Source organism: Ambystoma mexicanum, chromosome 6q (assembly GCF_040938575.1).
Source record: "Ambystoma mexicanum isolate Mex_15411 chromosome 6q, UKY_AmexF1_1, whole genome shotgun sequence".
NCBI lineage: Eukaryota > Metazoa > Chordata > Amphibia > Caudata > Ambystomatidae > Ambystoma > Ambystoma mexicanum.
The window spans coordinates 219,413,399-219,434,109 of NC_090937.1; the positions used below are offsets into that span (position 1 = coordinate 219,413,399).

The window sequence follows — 20,711 nt, forward strand, 5'->3', positions numbered from 1 at the left end:
CATCCCACCTCGCCCTTGGCATACGCTTTCTATGGACTTCATCACCGATCTACCTCCATGCTCCGGATACAATACGATTCTAGTAATCGTGGACTTATTCTCCAAGATGGCGCATTTCATTCCGCTCAAAGGCTTGCCAACAGCAGCAACTCTGGCCCGAGAATTTCTCGAAAACATCGTCCGACTGCACGGTTTTCCTTCGGTTCTAATTTCGGATCGAGGTAGTCAATTTATTTCTCATTTTTGGCGAAGTTGCTGTCGGTCGGCTCAAATTGATGTGAGACTATCGACCAGTCACCACCCTCAGACCGACGGACAAACCGAGAGGACCAATCAAACTCTGGAACAGTATTTACGCTGCATGCTGCAACAAACTGAAAAAACTTGGAAAGACATCCTTTGGATAGCCGAATATGCCTACAACAACTCTGTCCATTCGGGAACTGGAAAAACCCCGTTTTTTCTTTTATACGGCAGTCACCCTCGAACCTCGGAGTTGGATCCCCTCCAAGATCTTGAAACACCAGCAGTAGACTACCTGCTTTCTACAATCACCCAAGCCTTTAAGGAAGCTGTTTCTCACCTTCAAAGGGCTAAAGAACAATACAAGAAAGGAGCAGATCAACATCGGAAGGAAGCCCCTCAATATCAAGTAGGGGATCAAGTCTGGTTATCCACCAAATATCTACCTCTAAAAGGGCCACGCACATTCAACCCAAGATACCTTGGTCCCTATTCCATCACTACCATAGTAAACCCAGTAGCGGTCAAGTTGGACTTGCCCCCGCACATGAAGATACATCCGGTCTTCCACGTCTCTCTATTAAAACCCGTGCAACCTCAAACCCGACTAACTAAATCTCCAAAACCCATCCTAGTTGATGGAGAACTCGAGTTTGAAGTCAAAAGCATTCTGGACTCCAAGATCTCTAAATCTAAACTATTTTACCTAATTGACTGGAAAGGCTACGGCCCCCAAGAGAGATCCTGGGAACCTGCTGAATATGTCCACGCCCCTCGCCTAATCAAAAGATTTCACCGAACATTTCCTGACAAGCCAAAACCCCCGGAGAAGCCCGGTTTGGGAGGGGCCTTGAGGGGGGGTACTGTCATGATCTCTGCTTCCAAAAGGTCAGGGTTTTCCCAACTCCCTTGGAAGCAGATCCATAACCCAGGTTCCGAGGGCCAACCAGTCCCAATTGGGACCTTTTGGACCCAGTCCTGGCGCCAGTGGCACCAGGCTCATAAATATGCCCAGTCCCAGCGCTGGAAGCGCCGGGCTCATAATGCTTGGGTGGACTTACCTGCAGCAGACCATGCTGCTTACTTGCCTGCCAGTTGAGCCTCTGATCCTCTTCTGTTTGGAACTACTTTTCCTGTAGGGTGGGGCAGGAGCCACTCCCTAGGTTCAGAACACTGGAACTCTTCTGGAAAGCAGGAACTCTTTTCTTACCTAGGCGTGGCTGTGGAAGGAGACACCTAAGCACTACAGGAGGCTATTTAAACCACACCCGATGGATGAATCTTGCTTTGCGTTATTCTGCATCCTCTGCAGCAGAACGCTCATCGTGTCTTCTGCATCTGATCCTGGGCCTAAGGAAAAAGGCTTACCATCCTGAATCCAGTCTTCAGCAACACCTATAAAGACAAGAAAGAACAGGTTAGCATTACGGTCAACAGTGACAGCGCTTCACTTACCTGGTCCATCGGCTGTCATCAACGCCTCGCGCTGCATTCCGGCATCTGAAAGACAAAGGCTTACCTACTCTTCGTGCGCTCCGGAGGTCTTGCACTGCATTCCGGCATCTGAAAGACAAAAGCTCACCAACTCTTCGCACGCTCCGGAGGCCTTCGGCGCTGCATCCCGCATCTGAAAGACAAAACAAGGTGCGTTTAAAGACATTGGGGAACTTTAATACTCACGTGCCATTACTCCTTTCCACATCTAACTCAGTGGGTATTCCGGCACCCTGCAGCCGCTCCGAACTTGTACCTGCAAAATAAAAAGACAGTTAGAGCGCATCGTGAAGCAGGCAACAAGCGCTTACTTACGTGCTTCCAGGCGCTTCTATTCATCACACGGGCTCCATCTTCAACTCACTTCAGCCCGTCATCCGCCATCGCCGGAACCCTGCAAAACAAGAGACATTATTACTAAAGACTTTTAAAGACATTAGAATTACTCGAAACTTACCGTTCGTGCAGTAAACGACGGACAGCAGTCCTCTGAAGTCAAGAGGCCTGCTCCCCTTATCCAGTGAAGAAACTGGTTACAGCACCCTGCCCCGAGGCAGATAGAGGGCACGGCGTTCACTTACCTAAGGTGAGAGCGTTGACCTTTGGGGTTCTACAGGAGAAGAGAAAGGGAAGAAGAGAGAGACATTCAATAACCCAGTTCATTAATCCTATATTTTCTATCTGCAGACATCTTACCCTTCGAGTCAGACATACAGTGCACAGAGGTCCAGCCCAAAGAGCCAGCCGTGTGTTACACATCACCTTTGAAGATACGGCATACGCCCAGTCAAGACCGGCGCCTCTACGGGAATCAGGTGAGCGTTATATGAATGAAGCTCTAACGTCATGTATAAAGTAGTTGAAAATGGCAGAGGCCAGCAAACAGCCCTGCTTCATACCTCGTTCAGTGGTAATATGCTCTGAAAGTAAACCATCCATAGTAATACGAATTCAGATGGAAGCGTTCGAATGTAAAGAATGGATGATATCATAGAGCGCAGATGAACAATGATCTCGCCGTAGTTTTGACAAAAGTAGCAGGCGGTCCCTGGCCCTTGAAGAACTAGCCTTCATTACAAGAGCGTGTATAATATGAGGTGATGAAACTATTTGCCATCGCAGCGTAGACACTGGCTCATATTGAAGCTTTGCATATTGGGGGTCAGCATACAGAGCCGTGAAATGGTTAACCCAACCTCCTTCTTGGACACCGTTAATTCGAGAGTCACCTTGCTGATGGTAAGTGTGATTGTTTAAAAGGTGCCACATACCTGCAGAGTTTGTATTAGTCATTGCACTTGCCATGGCGTCACTGTCTTGTTGATATATGTGTGCTCTCCGACATTTTAACCAATTTTTGTACCTGCATTTAGCAGTTTTAAGATCTTGCCAGCGAGCTGGATGATCGGATGGTACAAGCTTTTCTTTATTTTCCTGAACTCAGCTCTAATACGCTGGGTTTCAGGATCAAAGAAGTGAGAGTGACGATTTCTATTGTAGCAAGGGACTGTTATCGTTTTAACAAAGGTGTTTAATAGTTCTGAGTATTGCACTGGATGCACTAAAAAGGAATTATATTCTATTCTGCCCTTGAAGGTGGCCAACAATCTCACATTCCATCGAAAGCGAGAACGTCCTGAATTTGCAACGAGCTCAGATGGAGAAAAAAAAGAAAATTCAGACTGACAGACATTCCAGTTGAGCTGTAAAGCCAATACTCTATAATCACTAATGGTTTGGTCACTGACAATTAATTGCTTCACACTCTGAAACAATATGTTGTCAACATATATGTAGTCGATAATACTCGTGCTCAAACCACGGGGCCATGTGTATTGAGGAGTCGAATCACCTGGAACTGCACCATTGACCATATGAAAGTTGCGCTCACCCATAAATGTAGTCTAATTACATACATCTTGGTTGTTAAGCTGCTTGTTTCAACAGTCTAAGTTAAGATCTCCCACGATGATAGTGTGGTTGACAGCAGGGTTCATTAATATGGTATTGAGAATAGTGGTTAGGCCAGAATAGAAAACCTCATAAGTCATGTCCAAGATGTTACGATAAATGTCGACCGACGCTATAGACTTGGCATTATGGGTGATTTCTACTAGCTGGATGTGTGCACCTACAGAAGTTCCAGGCGTGTTGGCAAAACCCGTCCTTGTTTTGACTGCCACAAGAAGGCCTGAGGACGGTCTCCCTCCACTTGGGATAGCTGGAATCAGAGCAAGGTCATAGTTGTCCCATAGCGGAGAAGTAGTTAGCCATGTTTCTTGAAGGGCCATTACTAATTATGGAAGAAAACCAGAGGCTACAATTTTGGAGACAAAAGGAATCAAGAAATTTAATTGAACCTGATCCATTATTTAAATATCAAATTTTAATCAAGAATGAATCATAGCACTCAATAATTTTACATCGCAGGAAAGGAATTAAGAACACATGATTTCACATAATTTCACATATAATCCATCTCATTCGTACACAGGCATCCAATAACCATTCATACATCCATCACAATAATACATGTAAGGTAAAACTTTATCCTAAAAAAGTCATAACAATTGATTTACTTATTGTCTTCATAAAAAAGAGAGAGAAAGAGATATATAATAAATATATATGAAAAGCCACAACAACAGATAGTTCAAGTGGTCATCAGTTTGGGATGGGTCACATCGATGTCCAAAGTTAACTTTTGTCTCCAAAATTGTATCCTCTGGTTTTCTTCCGTAATTAGTAATGTACTAATACCCTGACCCAGAGTGTGGGGTTTCCTGTGTCCTTCAGATAAATATATCTTGAAGGGCCATGACATGATACAGACAAGGCACATTTTTAAAGGATAGGGGTAGGTGAGCATGGTCTCTAGTATTCCAGCTTGCAATTGTTAAAATTGATGTTGTAACACAAGTTGGTGGTTAATTGTGCTGGCTTAAGGTTATTGGAATGTCTCGGCTTGCTCTGTGAGTGCCCTGATAGATGTTAGGTTTCAATTTGGAGATTTAGGTCCTTGCCGGTGCATACTCAGGATCCTCTGCTAATAAAAAGCCCATATTGAAGAGTTGCATTTTGCAGCACCAGATGGAATTCAAAACTACTCTTGAGGGGATCCATAATCTAACTACAAAGCGTGTATATTCAGACATAAATTCAATTTGGTCAATATTTTGCGTAGATATGTTGTACAGCTCCTCTACATCGCCAAAAATGGTTAAAACAGTCTGACGGTTTAGGTCATAAACTGGGAAGTTTCCCTCCCTACATTTTAAGATAAATGTATGAAAACTTGCTCGGTGAGGATGCAAATGTCTGGAGGAAAACAGATTGGCCTTAAGTGGAGTCCATTTCAAATTAGAGAATTCCACGTGCGTCATTGGCGTGGGCTGTGCCTGATAATCCTCAACCCAAGACTTAGCTTTAACACCAGAGAATGTGTCGGGTGTATAGCCCAGGATAATATCTGCAGCACATCGAGGGGGTTCAACAGGTGCAATCTGAAAATCAACAGGTTTGTTAAGCACTTTTGCCACGTTTGCTTCCAGATATTCATCAACTCTCATTTTGAATTCCTCCAGAGCAACTTGGTATATGCAGGGTTCTGAGGGCAGAGTGGAAGAAGCCCGAGTGACAAAGGAGACTTATCTTTTGCCTGACTGGTTTTCACAAGGAGGTGCAGTAGCTTTCTTTGCTTCCTGAAGGGAATGACCTACAGGCCCATATGACTGTTCAACTAAATCTGCAGAAACAGGGGCGAAGCAGGTTGAGGCAATAACTTGCGTGTTCTCTGAGACCAGACTAGCCACATGGTCAGCATTCTTTGCCTGCTGAATAGAATCTACCAAATGGGTAAGGATAGAAAAAGAGCTACCCAGCTGTGGTATGTCGCAGGGTGGAACAGCAGAGGAAACTTACTGTGGGGCAGACATGGCCCCCTTAGGTGGATCTGCTCGAATATGTACGGGAGTAGCCAGGGCAGCAGGGACCTAGTATGATGTGGATGTTTTACCAAGGGCTTTAAAAAAGGCATTAAGTGTGGTTTTGGTGTGTTTTGTACCCACCATTTTCTTGTTTTTTTATAAGGGAAAGCGATCTTTTTTTCGCAAATTTAGGATTCCAGGATTTAAGCAAGAGTAAGTGACCTTGGCCAGGATGAGATAAGTCCTTGCAGGTGCTGTCCTCATGGACAGCCGGGGCCTCCACTGGGCCATTAATGTCAGACTGGTTAGCACTTGATATTGCTTATGCTGTGGCCAACCCAGTGGAAGGATGGTCAAAAGGGCGAATATGCCAGAAATAGTTGGTAAAAGGCATGGAACAGTATCAGGGACACATGCAACCACTGAAGCCTGAGTTGAAGGCTTGTCAACATTTTGATCATCAATACACACAACAGATTGACATAACATATCAGATGCAGAATTATCATGACTCCCATTGTCCCTTTTGGTCAACCTTTGTGAGGACAACCATTTTATTAGCTCCTCAAACTGTGTGGTTTGATGAGTTAATTTAGAGTCCAATGATTCAAATAATTTACACAGGCTAAAAATGGAAGTGTTAATAGCTGTGAGGGCAGGTTTGATCATTAGCAAGTGGTGTAGTGAGTTATCAGTTAGGGGTAGTTTACTGGGTTGAGGGGTGGGAACGACAAAAGACTAGCATTGGGTTGGAGTGAGCAAGAGAAGGCTGAAAAGACACTGATTGTGAGCTATGAGAAACCTCCTCTTCCCTCAGGGAAATTGGAGACTCGCACTGGCTGGCATGGATGGATAAGCCAGAGTGGTCAAGATGTAAATGGGGAAGGCAATTGGCGAAATAGGAATGTCCAATTCAGGAGGTGCTGGGCAATTTTTAGTAGAGGCCAAAATGGTGACATCTGAAAGAGGCTGAGGATTCACACGACCTAATGGCATGCGAAATGAGACATGAGAACTTCCAATGGTCAATGGGGAGGGGGTACATCCACTAGAGGAGGTGGGCGATGGAGAAACAGACAAAGCGGCCTCATTAACTTGTACATCAAATGGAAATTTAGATTGAGGTAGGGTCGAAGGGATTGATTGAGATAGCAAAATAAAAGGTTTGGGGAAGTATTCCATGACGGTTGAGACTTTGTATTGAAAGCATGTGGGGTACAATGGCCGGCATGTTTGATGTTAGTTTGTAAGCCATGTATACTATTCACAAACCAATAATGATTGGAAAGTAGATTGAAGCCCACAAGATGTAAATACCTTAAGCCCGGCAAAATATACAGATAAAGGTAGTGCAGACTGTGCATGGCTCCATGACTGCGCGGCTGCTCGGCTAAGTGGCCGATCGGTACTCTTACGGTACTCCCACGTGTGCACGTGCGGTGTGTGCACTCGTATTATGGGAGTAAGCCTGGCAACGCATGTTTCAGGGCATGTCCACAGCAGGCTCTGCGGAAACAGAAACAGTTGAATCAGACACAGACAGCAACAGTAGGGGAATCAGTGGGGGCTCAGTGAGGCTGGGGGCTGCAGTAGTAGTCCCAGCAAGGAATGATCACAATCACCACAGTCCACAGAGTCCGTTCGCTATTTCTGTTCCGTTCACAGTAGCAGTAGCAGGAGACAGCAGAGAGCAGCGGCCAAGCGGTACTGTTACGGTACTCCCACGTCTGCGTGCGCGCTGTGCGCCGGGGCACTCATATTATGGGAGTAAGCCTGGCAACGCATGTTGTGGGCCATGTCCACAGCAGGCTCTTAGCAAATGGCAAAGAGTCCACAGTCCACAAAGTCCGTTTGCTAGTTCCGTTCCGTTCACAGTACCAGTAGCAGGAGACAGCCTGTGGATGCAATTGTGTGCATCGTGCGCCGGGTACACTTTTTTTTCCAGGCGACCATGGAAAGGGAGTAAGGACCACACATAGTCACTTCTTACTTTTCCAAGGTGGCCATTTTTTATGTTTATTTTTTTTTCCAATGTAAGTGAATGGCTGCAGTTGAAAGGGAGAAGGGGCTACGCATACTCACTTCTCCCCTTCCATGGCGGCCATTTTCTTTGTTTACTATGGCAGCCACAGAAACAGAAAATGGACTACGTTTTCTGCCTGTGGCGGCCATTTAAAAAAATCTTTTTAAGCTTTTTTGTCACGCCTGCAAAATGTAAAGCGCCTTGCAGCCGGGAAAACAAACATTAGTACACTGGTCTAACAGGACGGGGTACTAATGTCAATAAGCCCCTTACGGTGGGCCATTACCGCCCATGGTAATGCCCCTGTAACTATGTGCCCCGGGGGCATTACTGTGGCTGATAATGGCCTGCAGTCTCGGGCTTATTGACTCAGTATTGCCTTCCACTTTGTTTGAGATACACCTTTGCCATAAATGTTCTCACGAACAGCTATTGGTCAACCTCCTGGGTTAAGAATATTACCCTCTAGTAGGCTTGTGAGTTTCTCTTTTATGTTCTATGGCTCCTGCAATGGCCTGAGATATGGTCCTCAGTAGACGTGTAACCACGTTCCTGTGGTTCTTGTCTCAGCCAGTCTTCACATTAAAGCCAGGTTCTCGGATATTCCCTTTAGCAAGCTTTCAAGTTCTTCTCATCCTTTTGATATGACCTCAGCCAGAGTCTGAAAAAGAAAACTCAGCAGGCTTTCATATTCTCCTCTTTTTTTTGGTTGGGTCTCCCTTTCCGGGTATTCTGGCCCTTTCTTGCTTTGAGTTAGGTAACACAGTTTGTTACACTTCTTGCCAACCTATGTGGATTATTATAGTGTCCCTATGGGCTTGTTGAAGTAGTAAGGACGCTTTTTTGGTGACTCTTTCCAAAATTAGAAAAAAGAAGCCTAGGTCCTCCCCTTCAAGATACTTTTTATAGGGCCATGTGAGGCATTTAAGTATTCCAGGATATTTGTGATTTGTGTCTGTTGGACGTACGAGTGCATGTGTGTGTGTGTTTGTGTGTCTGTGGGTGTGTGTCTGCATGTCTATGTATTGTAAACAGAGTTTCATCTGTATAAACAGAACATTTAGATGCATTCTTTGGACATTGACGGTGCAGGGTTGTTGCCTTCTCCTTTGGCTTGTGTACAACTTAAGTAGATGTGCAAGTAACAATAGTCTGACTTTTGCTGTCACTTCATACGTTGCTCTGGGTAAGTAGAGGTATAATTATCAAGGGGTGTTTCCCTATTAATGTTCAGTGTGTTGCTGATGTTGTGTTTTGACACATGTCACATGGTGTTTTATGAAGTGGTAGCACATATATTTTAGTATGTATGGCTGGGAAGCACGTGTTTATGGATTTGTGTTCTCTTGTCCAATGTTAGTTCTGCTGATGTATTCTTTGTTATGTATGGACAGTATTGGTGTGTATGGACTTGCATTGTTATCCGGTTCATTGTTTCTTCTGCAATGTGTTTTCTCGTGTATGTTTGTGCAATGTGCCGTTAAGTAACTTATGTTGGTACAGTGTTTTAACAGATCTTTTTAAGTTGCTGATGTGGCCTGAAATGTGGATGTTCAGTGACATCACCATCCAATGGTGGCATATTGAGTGTAGGACTTCAAATAGCACAACAAAAAAGCAATTGTACAAATAGGGTAGGGTCACCAAAGCTCTAAATGAGCCAGTATTATGGGATGCTTGCACTCTGCTGATCTCCACTGTTGTGCAGTGCCGATGTCCTCATTCTACACATGGGTGGAAATGATTTAAAGTACAACAAAGGCACATACCACATGTATCAGATGAGAGCAGACATGGAGCCTTTGTTTCTGTAGTTTTCTTTAAGCCAAGTTCTGTTCTTTGTAACCAGCACATATTCATGTTACGAGTCTTAGCAGTGTACAAGAAAATTGACAAAGCTTGCATAATTGTCAATAAATGCATGTGTCTGATCATGCAGGATATCTCATGTTGAACACTTCAACATTCACAGCAATTAGCTCCATATTTACTGCGTTGCTAGTAATGTAATTCGAAAACTCTACCTATGACAACAATGTGAATGTTTTCTTTAGGGTGTGGAAGAGAGGAGTTGTGTGTTTGTGTGTTTGAACGTGTGTGTGTGTGTGTGGGTGATTGGTGGTGAGGGCATGTGTATCCGCACATGTGTGTTTGTGTGTGTGTCCGTTGGACTGTTAGCAACGTACACGCTGTCAATGTTATCTCAGTTTAGTGGAAACACAGCAAAATTTCCTACTGAGAAGTTAAGTGACAAAATCCTCCAAGGTTGTTGATCTTGTTAGTGAGTCTTTCAGTTATTTATAGACACGCCTGGACTTTGGGATCAAGAAGAAGAAGTGGGCTACACGGCAGGATGCATGAACATGGTAACTCAGCAATAATAGATACATGATACATGCGTTTAAAATTAAAAGCATGTAATAATTACGTACATTTACTTGAAAAGGAGAAAAAAAAATATGTTTGGCATGGACCTGCAATCACCAAATTATGTGAAAAAAGCACATATTCAGAGAGCATTGATAGAATTGTGGCAGTAAGGACTTGCTTCTGTGTCTTTTGGTAGGTCTTCCACAATGCCCTTTAGCGCAGTGCATTCAAAGGAGGAAAATGGCAAGCCCTCCAAGCTCCAACAAGTAACTGTAACAAAAGGTAGGTGGGGCCATGTGGCCTGGAGCCTGATGGGCCTGACCTAGTGTCTGGCTTAAAATGAGACTGGCCCACTCAGCCTAGGAAAAGAGATCCGAGCTGCTGGACATGGTGGATGGAATCCCCCAGACAATTTCTTGAATCCTCCCCTACATCCCAAATTATGACATTCAGACCATTCTGAACAATTACATTTACAAAATGTGCCATTAACAGTAATAGACAAGGCAATGAAGACCTAGGGGAGAGGATAGACAGAAAACAAAAATTGCAATGCAAAATCGTAGTACTGGGCGCTGTTGAAAACAGTCACATGATTTAGATGACTATGTGAAATTGGCAATGCAAATGCAAAAAGAAAGAATTGCTTGTGGTGTGATAATAAAATGATTAAGCACCTTGAAGAGGGATTCAAAGGAAATGACATGCAGTGGTAAATTCAAGAGCTCTGGGCGGATAGCTCTCGGGTATGGTGCTACTCGCTCACATGGGGCAAACCTGCACTTCAGCATTATTAATGCCATAGTAGCTGTTCATTGCTCTGAGGTCGATAATTTCAGCACAATGAATGTGTTAATAGAAACATTTTTATTACAACACGTAGACATGTGAGATGTCGGCATAAAGCACTACTCAAGAACACACATTATTTCTGTAATTCTCTTAATTCTAGTTCAAAACCAAGCTTATTGAATCAGCTTATCTGGAGCTCATCCTCTTTACAACAGCGAAAATAATGATGGCAGCAGAAAGCAAAAGATATATTGACAAACTGGAAAGCTCATTTAAATTTTATGAGGACAAAGAACTTGCAAATCAAATCAGGAAGTACAAAGTCAGGAGCCCAGACCTAAGTACAAAGTCAGGAGCCCAGACCTATAGTTGATGTAACAAATCACCTGAAACTCATCCACTGACTTTATGCAGCCCATTCACTGCAGGCGACCAACAACAGCGTGGCTCACCCAAGGAAAGTCAGCCAGACAAAAAGGGAATTTACAAACACTTATGACAGCTTTATAAAAAACGAATGCCCATTGAGCTACACGCCTCCAGCTCAACTGAGATAAATGCCTCCTTACATCGTGTGCTACCCATTCACCTAATGGCACGCCCAGCTTACTGAGTAGAGGAGACCAGGTGAGATTGGTCATGAAAAAGACAATTCTATAGAAAGTTCCAGTAGGCAGCCGAAGGCCCACATGCCCAGTAGCACAGCTGGTGGCAAACTCAATTCCTGATGAGTCGCTGTAGGGCCGTTTTTCAGGAACTTGAGGCCCAAATTATGAAAGGGAGAAGCCCAATGCAAAGTGTCTCTGCAATTATTGCTGGCAGCTGAAAGGTGAGCAGTAGAACAATGTGTAAACAGGACAACCTTACAAGAAAAGCAACCTTTGAGAAAACTTTTCCCTTTTTGCCAAAACCATGGTACACTCCACTTATATATGTTTAGCACTGTTGGCCTTCATTGGTAGAGACTTTAATGCTTCTCCTGTCCGATTAGACTGAAAGTGCTGAACATTTTTTGAAATGGGATATGATTTATATGGCTGTCGGATGATGAACAGTTGAAATGCAATGCTGCCGGGTGGCATTGTAGGTGAGGAAGGTGGAAGTGTTCCAAAGTTCAATGTATTGCTCTCTTTCATTTGCCTATAAAACTATTATAAAAAATAAATGTTCACCAATAACAATGGCCTCCTAGTACCTGCATCTGGCCAGCAACAGACATCGCCTGGCTGAAATGTGGAATGGGACAAGACTGTTCCCCACACCACATCCGGATAGACACACCACGCCTCGAGATGTTGCCGTGTATGGGGTTTGCCATACATGGCATTGTCTGACTTGAGAAGGCAGAAAGAAGCAAAAGAACAAGAGGGCCAAAGGACCAGCAAAAACACATGGCACTGACATTTTAAGTGTATGGTACTCAAAATGCATTATGTGTTTGTTTTATTTTATTTGTATTGCGCGCCTAGCCCGGACGCATGTGGGCGCATTTCTTAAGAAACGGAGCAGGTGGTTACAAGGAAAGGTACATATATTAACAGTATTTACATCAGTGACAAGGTGCAGCAAAAAGTACAAACATTTACATCAATGAGTATTATCTTGAATGAATAAGCATATTTACAATGAAGGCACAGTTTCTAACAAAGGAATATGTATTTACAGGACAGAAGAAAGAGATGGTTGTAGAAGTGCAGAAAGTTTACGTGCGTGAAGCAGCGTGGTCCTGCTCAGTGAGCCAAGATTTTACTTTATTCTTAAACTTTTGATAAGAAGGTTCAGCTCTGAGTGTCGTAGGTAATGTATTGCAGAGTTTGGCGGCAAGGACTGGGAAGCTGGAACCCCCTGCCTTCTGGTGCTTAAATGTGGGTATTGATAGTGAATGGACAGATCTTAAGGGTCTGTTAGGAGTGTGGGCAATGAAGCGGTTACCAAGATAAATGGGTGCCTGCTTAGCTTGGAATTTGTGAGTCAAAGCAGGAGTTTTAAGTGATATTCGTGAGGCAACAGGAAGCCAGTGTAGACTGCGTCACGTGCCAGAGATATGAAGTTTCCGAGGGATGTTGACAGCTGCCCTTATGGCATTGTTTTGGGTGGTGCTGCAAAAGATAAACGTGCACTCATAAGAAATAAAGACACAGTAGAAAAAATACCCATTGCCAACAGCCCATTTTGGACACCATGAAAAATAAAACAAAAAGTGTTAAAAAGAAAAAAGAAACATGGGGTATAATGTACCACTGCAGCACTTCAATGTATGGTGATGTGAGCTCCAATAAAATAACATTGGAACCTTGCGAAGGGTACAGAGTCCCCCTGCAGAAGTAGCCTGAAGGACAGACCAGTTCACCCAAAAGTGATGAGCTGAGCGATGAAGGTAAAGCACAATGACCTCCAAAAGTCAGGACAGGGTTAAAGTTATTCAGTTATGGCAAAATCTTAGGGGATGCCATTGATATCAGAAAAGGGAAAGCTGAAAAAGACCATCTTTCCTGAGAGGGCCAGAACCCCCCATTGAGCGGTACAAAGGTTTTTGAAACATGGGTCAGGGTGTGTACTGGGAGTTGGGGCAGGGATAAGGTCATGTTATAGGGCATAGTGTGAGGCGGCGGGTCAGGGAGAGGAACACAGGGTGTTTCGAGGTGAAACCGCCCATTATTGAGAAGAGGCAGGAGGAGGATATAAAATATGCCAATTCAGTGAGGTGAATTTGTAAGAGAGGCTGTGGGAGCGGTGTACAATGGGTGGGTTTTGACAGTGTGAGAATTCAGAGAGTTGTGTCAGCACAAGGATATCAATCCTAATACTCAATTTGCTGGTAATTCGTAAACCTCTATTTTCCTGATTGCCTCTTATTTTGGGGAGAGAACGCATGCAAATTAACTTTTTACAGTACTTGTTGCCAGGAAAATACCCAGAGGACTATTTGAAAAATACTTGTGCCCAATTTTGACAGAAAATGTAAATTTTTGCCAACCTCTCCTTAATCAAAGTCTATTGGTAACCTATTCTGGGGGTTTCTAACTCTCCAAAATCATATAATATTCATAATTGTCTTTCAGTCACAGCATTTAGTATTAAGTATTTATTATTATTATTGCCAACTCTGTATTAAAAGTTTGATAACCCTGTGAGGAAAAATAAAATGTATAGGCAATACTTTAGGCTGAAAATGCGATTGCTTATTTATTGAATGTTGCTTTGATAATTTACACATTCTTAAAGATGCAGAAACAATCCTTTATGTTTCATAGGTATATATTGCAAATGTTCAGCTGCTTCTCAATTCTGTGAATATGAAGGTAGTACAGACCATTCTTTCTATATGGAAATTACATTTTGAAATTGAACAAATTCATGTGTTGTGTACTTAGCGCCAAAATGTCTGAGGTGGGTGATCAGTGCACTCTATACTGTACATTCCTGAAACTTAAACATAACCATTCTCCAACATTATGTGATCTGTTTGCACTAAGCTTTGACGCTTTTGGAAGGTTTTACATGTTCATTACAGGGCGACATTACAAATCGTTTGCATAAGTACAAGTGACATTTGCACAGGAGCAAGAGTTACAAAAAGCATATTGTTTCATATTTTTCACCAGTGTTAAGGACTCCTATGACTAAGATAAACATTGCTGTGTTGCAAAAAGTCAACGAAATGATATGTCTTTTGTATAAAGGCAATTTTTACTCTAGAACTAGTTGCACTTGAACTGGTGCAACGTTTCTATAAAAATGTCCCTTATAAAAAATCCTCCAATCTATCAATTGCACCATGAAAAACATATTTCTAGAAACCAATTGTGGGTTCTCCATGATTCACCCCACCCGAGTCTATTCCGATATACTTGTAAAACATGTAGCTTACTTTGCCTGCAGTTCCCATGTCTTCCAGCCACAGCTTGACTTCACACTGGAGCTCTGTTGTCAGAGATTTGCTTCTATTCCAGTTTATATTAAACAGATGCTGGGCAGCAACTTCACTTTGTGTAAATCAATTTAACTGCCATGGGCAAATCTTTTGTTCTAATGAGTTTTGGCCAGAGAACGGGTATCATATTATTTAATCTTGTTGTCATTCAATACCCTTGAGCAAAGTACATTTTGAAGGCATACTGCAAGTACATTTTCCCACTGCAGAAAAATTGCATCATGCTGTTAGCAACCGACCAAGGTTCCACGTGCAAAATTCTAACATGGCTACTAAGAAATGATTGCTTGATGCCCTTAGAGTAATGGTCTGGTTTTAATTATGTAGGCGTCCAGTGTGCCAGGCAGAGTGTGGGAGGATGGGGGGGGGGGGGGTGCCATCAGGTGAAGTGAGGAGAGCATGAGGCAGGTGACAGTGGAGAATAGTGAGGTAAGTGGCGAACCTTGAGAGCGGGTGGAGTGCATTGTTGACACTGGGAGTGGCTCCTTGAATCCTGGTGTCCTGGTCATTAACATCTGCAAAAATGTGAGAAACTATGGGAGCCAAGGTTGCTCAGAAACTAGGAGAAGTGCTACCTAGAGGTTCACTGCTTTCCCAAGTCCCAAGCCATAATGCCTCATGCATACAAGTACATCTGCTAGGTGACCTTTGCCTAGGCAACAGTGGAAGAGGAGATTGGAAAGAGTCCCATGGTTTCAAACAACAACCCTAACCCGCTAAGGCCATGACTCCAACATACCCCATGTCTTCCGTCCATCCAAATATGGCAGCTGCACAGAATAAAATGTGGGGAGGAAATGTAATGTGATGTTTTTGTTGTACATCACATACTGGTCCTTGTGTTTACAGGAGCCATGCAGGGACAACAGGGTGATTCACAGTAAGAATGCTTATATGATTTCCTTGCTGAACCTCTGCCACTTTCCTTGCAGACAATCCTTGAATACTTAATGAACCGAAGTAGCCACATGGCTCAAGGAGAACCTGAAACCAGAGTTGTGATCATGCCCGGAGTTACACAGCTATGCCGTTGCTTCTGCTGAACCCCAGAATGACAAATAGGGCCTTTAACCCCTCCAAAATCATGGGCAAAGAATGATATTACTCACCAAGGGAAAATTACGAGTACCAGATGGGGAATCAACTGGGCAAACAAAGTATACCTATCAACCAATTAAGCGCAAGACCTAGCCAATCCCAAATCCTGAAAAGAGATAGGCTAGAGAGAAGCCAATCAAGAATCGTATTGAATAATTAGGGCAATTAAACATACTGTATTGGGACAAAGCTTGCTTTGCGGAGAAGCACAGTCTGGGTGTCAAACCAAAACATGTGAGAATGTCACAGAAGACCTTAATAACACAAAATCTCTTGAAGACTTCTTAAGGTTTTTTAATGAATTCTTAGAGAAGGGCATCACTAAGGGCTGTTCCTGTCTCTCTCGTCTACTGTGGGCTTTTCCCTACTTATACAAGCATTTCTAACTCCCAAAGTGGTCATAAGAGATTAGTGAAATCTACCATCTAACAACTGACTTGCTAGTCGTGAAGTCCTAAAGACAAACACTTACTGTCTCCCTCTAGGATTTTCTAGGTGGATCTGGAGTGATCTCTCTCTCTCTCTCTCTCTCTCTCTCTCTCTCTCTCTCTCTCTCTCTCTCTCTCTTTCTCTTTCTCTCTCTCTCTTTTCCTCCCTCTCTCTCTCTCTCTCTCTCTTTCCTGGTCAATTTGCTATTACTTTCTCTCCTCCCACTACTCGCCACCACCGCTCCCCTTCTCTTACTAATCTCCAGTCCTCTCTGCCTACAGCTCTCTTCTACTCTCTCCTCCAATGTCTTTTTACTGCCTTCTCCTGTCCCATTCCTCTCCACTACTCTCTCCCCCTGTAGTCTCCACTACTATCACTACTATCGCTACACTGCATTCCCCTCCCATTACACTACTCTACCACTCCTTACCCACCAATCCTCATCCATTGACTCTCCCAGCCATCTTTCAAAATCACTTTCATTCGCATCCCTACACTCTCCCTTAAATTCACCTTAGCTGCAATCTCACAATTAAGTACCACTTTCTCTCACAAACCCATACCTCAACTTGCACACACAGTCTACAATCATTGTCCACAATCCACAGCACTACCCTTCCTCCACATGGTGTCTTGGCCTGCCTTCTCCTTTCTTGCCCTCACTCGTACAAACATATTGACCTGTGCTTTCTTCCATCCTTTTTCCTCCCCCTTCCCCCTTTGTTGGTCCTCGGTGTTACTTGGTTCCCCGGGCTGATGGCTACCTTCTTTCTCCCCGTGGTCTTAGATACATGCATTCGAGTACAAAAAAGTGGCCTTAAGCCACACCCTCCTTTTCATACACAAGTCTGATGGCCTGCTGCAAACCAAGCACATTCCACAGTTTGTGTCTGGTTGAAATGGAGAGTCCGAATTGCAGGTCTGACTGCTCGGTGTTCTGCTGCCTTCCTGCACACTGCTGCCTATCACTTTGGTAAATTCTGAAGCTGGGTCTCTGCTGCAAGGACCTCTGGTAGCTGTCACCCTCTGAAACTCCCACATCCCACCTCTGGGGAAAGGCTCGTCCTGGCAAACACCTTGGTAGAAATTCTGTCTCAGGTTTAGAACTGTCCCCATACCCACTTGACAGGGTGACGTTTGTGATACTGTCACAAGAAGCAGAGAAGGATCTAAGAGGGATAAGGGAAGCAATACTTGTACTAAGGGCTACATCTCAGAATCTTGCTGAGAATGTTTAAGCAAAGGTAAAAAACGACTGTATGGGCCTCATTACACGGAAGGCGGTATTGATTTAACGTTACCGGTAATGAATTACCAGTAATGTTAAATCCCCATGTGGATCACGACCCGTCACACCGCTATTAGCGGCACCGCTAATTACGGTGCCACTAATAGCGGGCAGGCCGCATGCGTGCGCCCCTCCATTCCGTTAATTACGCCATGCCGCTATTAGCACAGCATCACAAGGCCAGTGCACATGCTAATAGCGGCATGGTAAATCCCCCCAAACCCCTTTCCGCCATGGTGCAAATACCGGCATCGCGGACCACCCGTTAAGGGAAATGGGCAGTGTTCCCACCTGCCACAGGTGGACCAAATCAGCACAGGTGAAGGCAATGGAGACTGTGGCAGCTCAAAAGGAGCACACCACACCCCTTCCCACACCCCTCCCCACACCAAGATGGTTCAGATACTGGCAGCATTACATGGCCTGGAGGACCTCATTGCAGCGCAGCTGCTACAACAACAGGCAGCACAAAGGAGACGCAGGAGGAGGAGGAGGAGGAGGGCAAGACAGGCACAGCAGGCACCACAACGGCACCTAATCATACCACAGAGGCACCCACCAGTACCCAGGATCAGAGCCAGTCCATTCAACCTGACCCCTGAGCAGATACACACCCTGTACCATCTGGACAGGGCTCCCATCACCAGCATCGTGGACATGATCCACAACGACATTGCGAGCCTCATAGACATCAGAACTGCCATCCCCCCGCTACTGAAGGTGGTGAGTGTGCTCCACTTCCTGCCCACAGGCACCCATCAGCATACAGTGGGACAGATGCATGGCATCTCACAACCAGTATCCTCACGCACGCTGAACCAGGTACTCGATGCACTCCTGAAGCATGCACCTGAACACATATCCATGCCACAGACTGCCCAGGAGATTGCAAACACAAAAATTGGCTTCTATTCACTGGCAGGCATTCCAAGTTGCATCGGTGCCATCGACTGTACCCATGCGGAATTGGTGGTCCCACATCACAATGAAGCAGTGTACCGAAACAGGAAGCAATTCCACTCTATCAATGTCCAAATGGTATGTGACGCCAGCAAGATAATCACACATTGCTGTGCCAGATTCCCAGGATCAACACATGATTCCATGGTTCTGCGGGACTCAAGTATGCCACGCTACATGGAGCGACACACCGGACAACGTTCGTGGCTACTTGGTGAGTAGCAGGGCAAGCACATGGCAGCGTGATTTGGGGGGGGAGAGATACATACTCCAAGTGGGTGTGAATGGGGGGGGAGAGATACATACTCCAACTGGGTGTGAATGGGGGGGGGGATACATACTCCAACTGGGTGTGAATGGGGGGGGGAGATACATACTCCAACTAGGTGTGAATGGGGGGGAGAGATACATACTCCAACTGGGTGTGAATGGGGGGGGAGAGATACATACTCCAACTGGGTGTTGACTGGCGTCCGTAGGGAAAATGGACATATAGACGTACGCCAATGTCCTTCAGGGAAGGCCACGATGTACCTGAGAAGAATCCACATGCAATTTGAAGGTGCACGACTATGAGAACAATGCAGGCTGCACAATATTACACATCCATCCCCATTGCACATCATGCCACTCCACATATTACACAAATCAGCAACATGGCGTCAAGATGGTAATACAGAATCAGCGCATCACAGCATCAATCCAGCAATGTACCCTTGAATGCATGCAAAGGGAACACCCCTAGACATGGCACTGAACCACACACCTATAGCACCACGGAAGTGATGCTTCACAGCATGGCAACATTGGTGTCAGAATGTCAGTACACAAGCAGTGTGCTACAAAATTTGCCAGGGACACCTAAGACCTGGCCACACCCAGGACATGTGAAAACTACTGTTGTAGGCATTATTGTGCCATTTTTACTTGCAGGGTCGGCCACCCACTTGCACGTTGCTGCCACACAGACCTTCTGCATGTATGCGCTCATTTTAGCACTTGCATCACAATGCTATGTCAATTTGTGTGATGTGAACAGGCCGCCCTTGAGGTGAACAGTAACAGGACCCCATTCATCCCCCCATACAGGTGATGCGGCCTATCCCCTGAAAACCTGGCTCATCACACCTGTACGGAGACCACAGAACAGGCACGAGGAGGTAATCAATTGTGCACATACCCATACCCGCATCGTGACTGAGCAGGCCTTTGGACTTTTGAAGTCACGTTCAATGTGCATTACCAGGTCTGGTGCTGCTCTCCTGTATGGACATGAGAAGGTGGCCAAGATCACCATGGCATGTGTCATGCTGCACAATATGTGTGACAGACGGAATGGCCCACTGCCCCCTGACGTTGGGATAGAAGCACATGATGAGGATGATGATGTTGATGTGGACGGAGGTGAAGGGGATGCAGGCGTTGCAAGAGGGGATGGCCAGGAGGCACGTGCTGTGAGACAGCATCTGATCAGCCAATCAATCTGCGGAAAATGTTTTCGTACTGTCACATGGATATGGGGAGGAATGCACTGGTGTATGTCTCAGAGCACGCAATGGACCCTGTCGCCAATGAAGTACACACACACACAATGAAGATGTCCAAGGCTGTGTTTTCATCAGAAACCAGTGTATTGACTAACATAAAGGTGAAGAAGTGCAAGCCCCACAACATCCCACCACCCTTCCCACCCCCCCAACAGACCCATAACACCCTTCCCACCACCCCCCACAACAGACCCATAACACCCTTCCCACCACCCCCCACAACAGACCCATAACACCCTTCCCACCACCCCCCACAACAGACCCATAACACCCTTCCCACCACCCCCCACAACAGTCCCTCATGTCTCTGCCATTTTTGCCATGGCCAATGCACACCGAGGTATCCCCATCAACCCCCTAATTTCAATTGTCCTTGGAAGGATCTTGAAGGTTGCCAGACATGCGCCTGGTGGTTCGCATCGAGCGCCTGAGGGGGCTTGTTTGTGTCGACCCGGAAGTCGAGGATGGGGCAGACTGGCCTTGTTGGTGAAAGTGGTGGTCCATTGTGTCTGCCATGCGGACAAGCACCTCCCTAAGACTTGCAATTTCATTGCATATCCTATCCGTGTTGGCGTCTATGCGCTCAATGGAGTGCCTCACCGTCTGG

General features: G+C 45.0%; 1 protein-coding gene across 2 annotated transcripts in view; it reads right to left on the reverse strand.

Moving 5' to 3' along the window:
* Positions 1 to 20,711, reverse strand: part of LOC138515904 (alcohol dehydrogenase 1-like) — a 474,385-nt gene that overhangs the window by 406,261 nt on the left and 47,413 nt on the right. Inside the window, exon 1 of one of the 2 annotated variants that reach the window (XM_069630665.1) lies at positions 14,720 to 14,762. The exons of the other annotated variant lie outside the window; for it this stretch is intronic. Coding sequence (XP_069486766.1) covers positions 14,720 to 14,737 — 18 coding nt within the window. The 5' untranslated portion in view covers positions 14,738 to 14,762. Of the gene's footprint in view, positions 1 to 14,719; positions 14,763 to 20,711 lie in introns of those variants that run through there. 2 annotated transcript variants of the gene reach the window in all.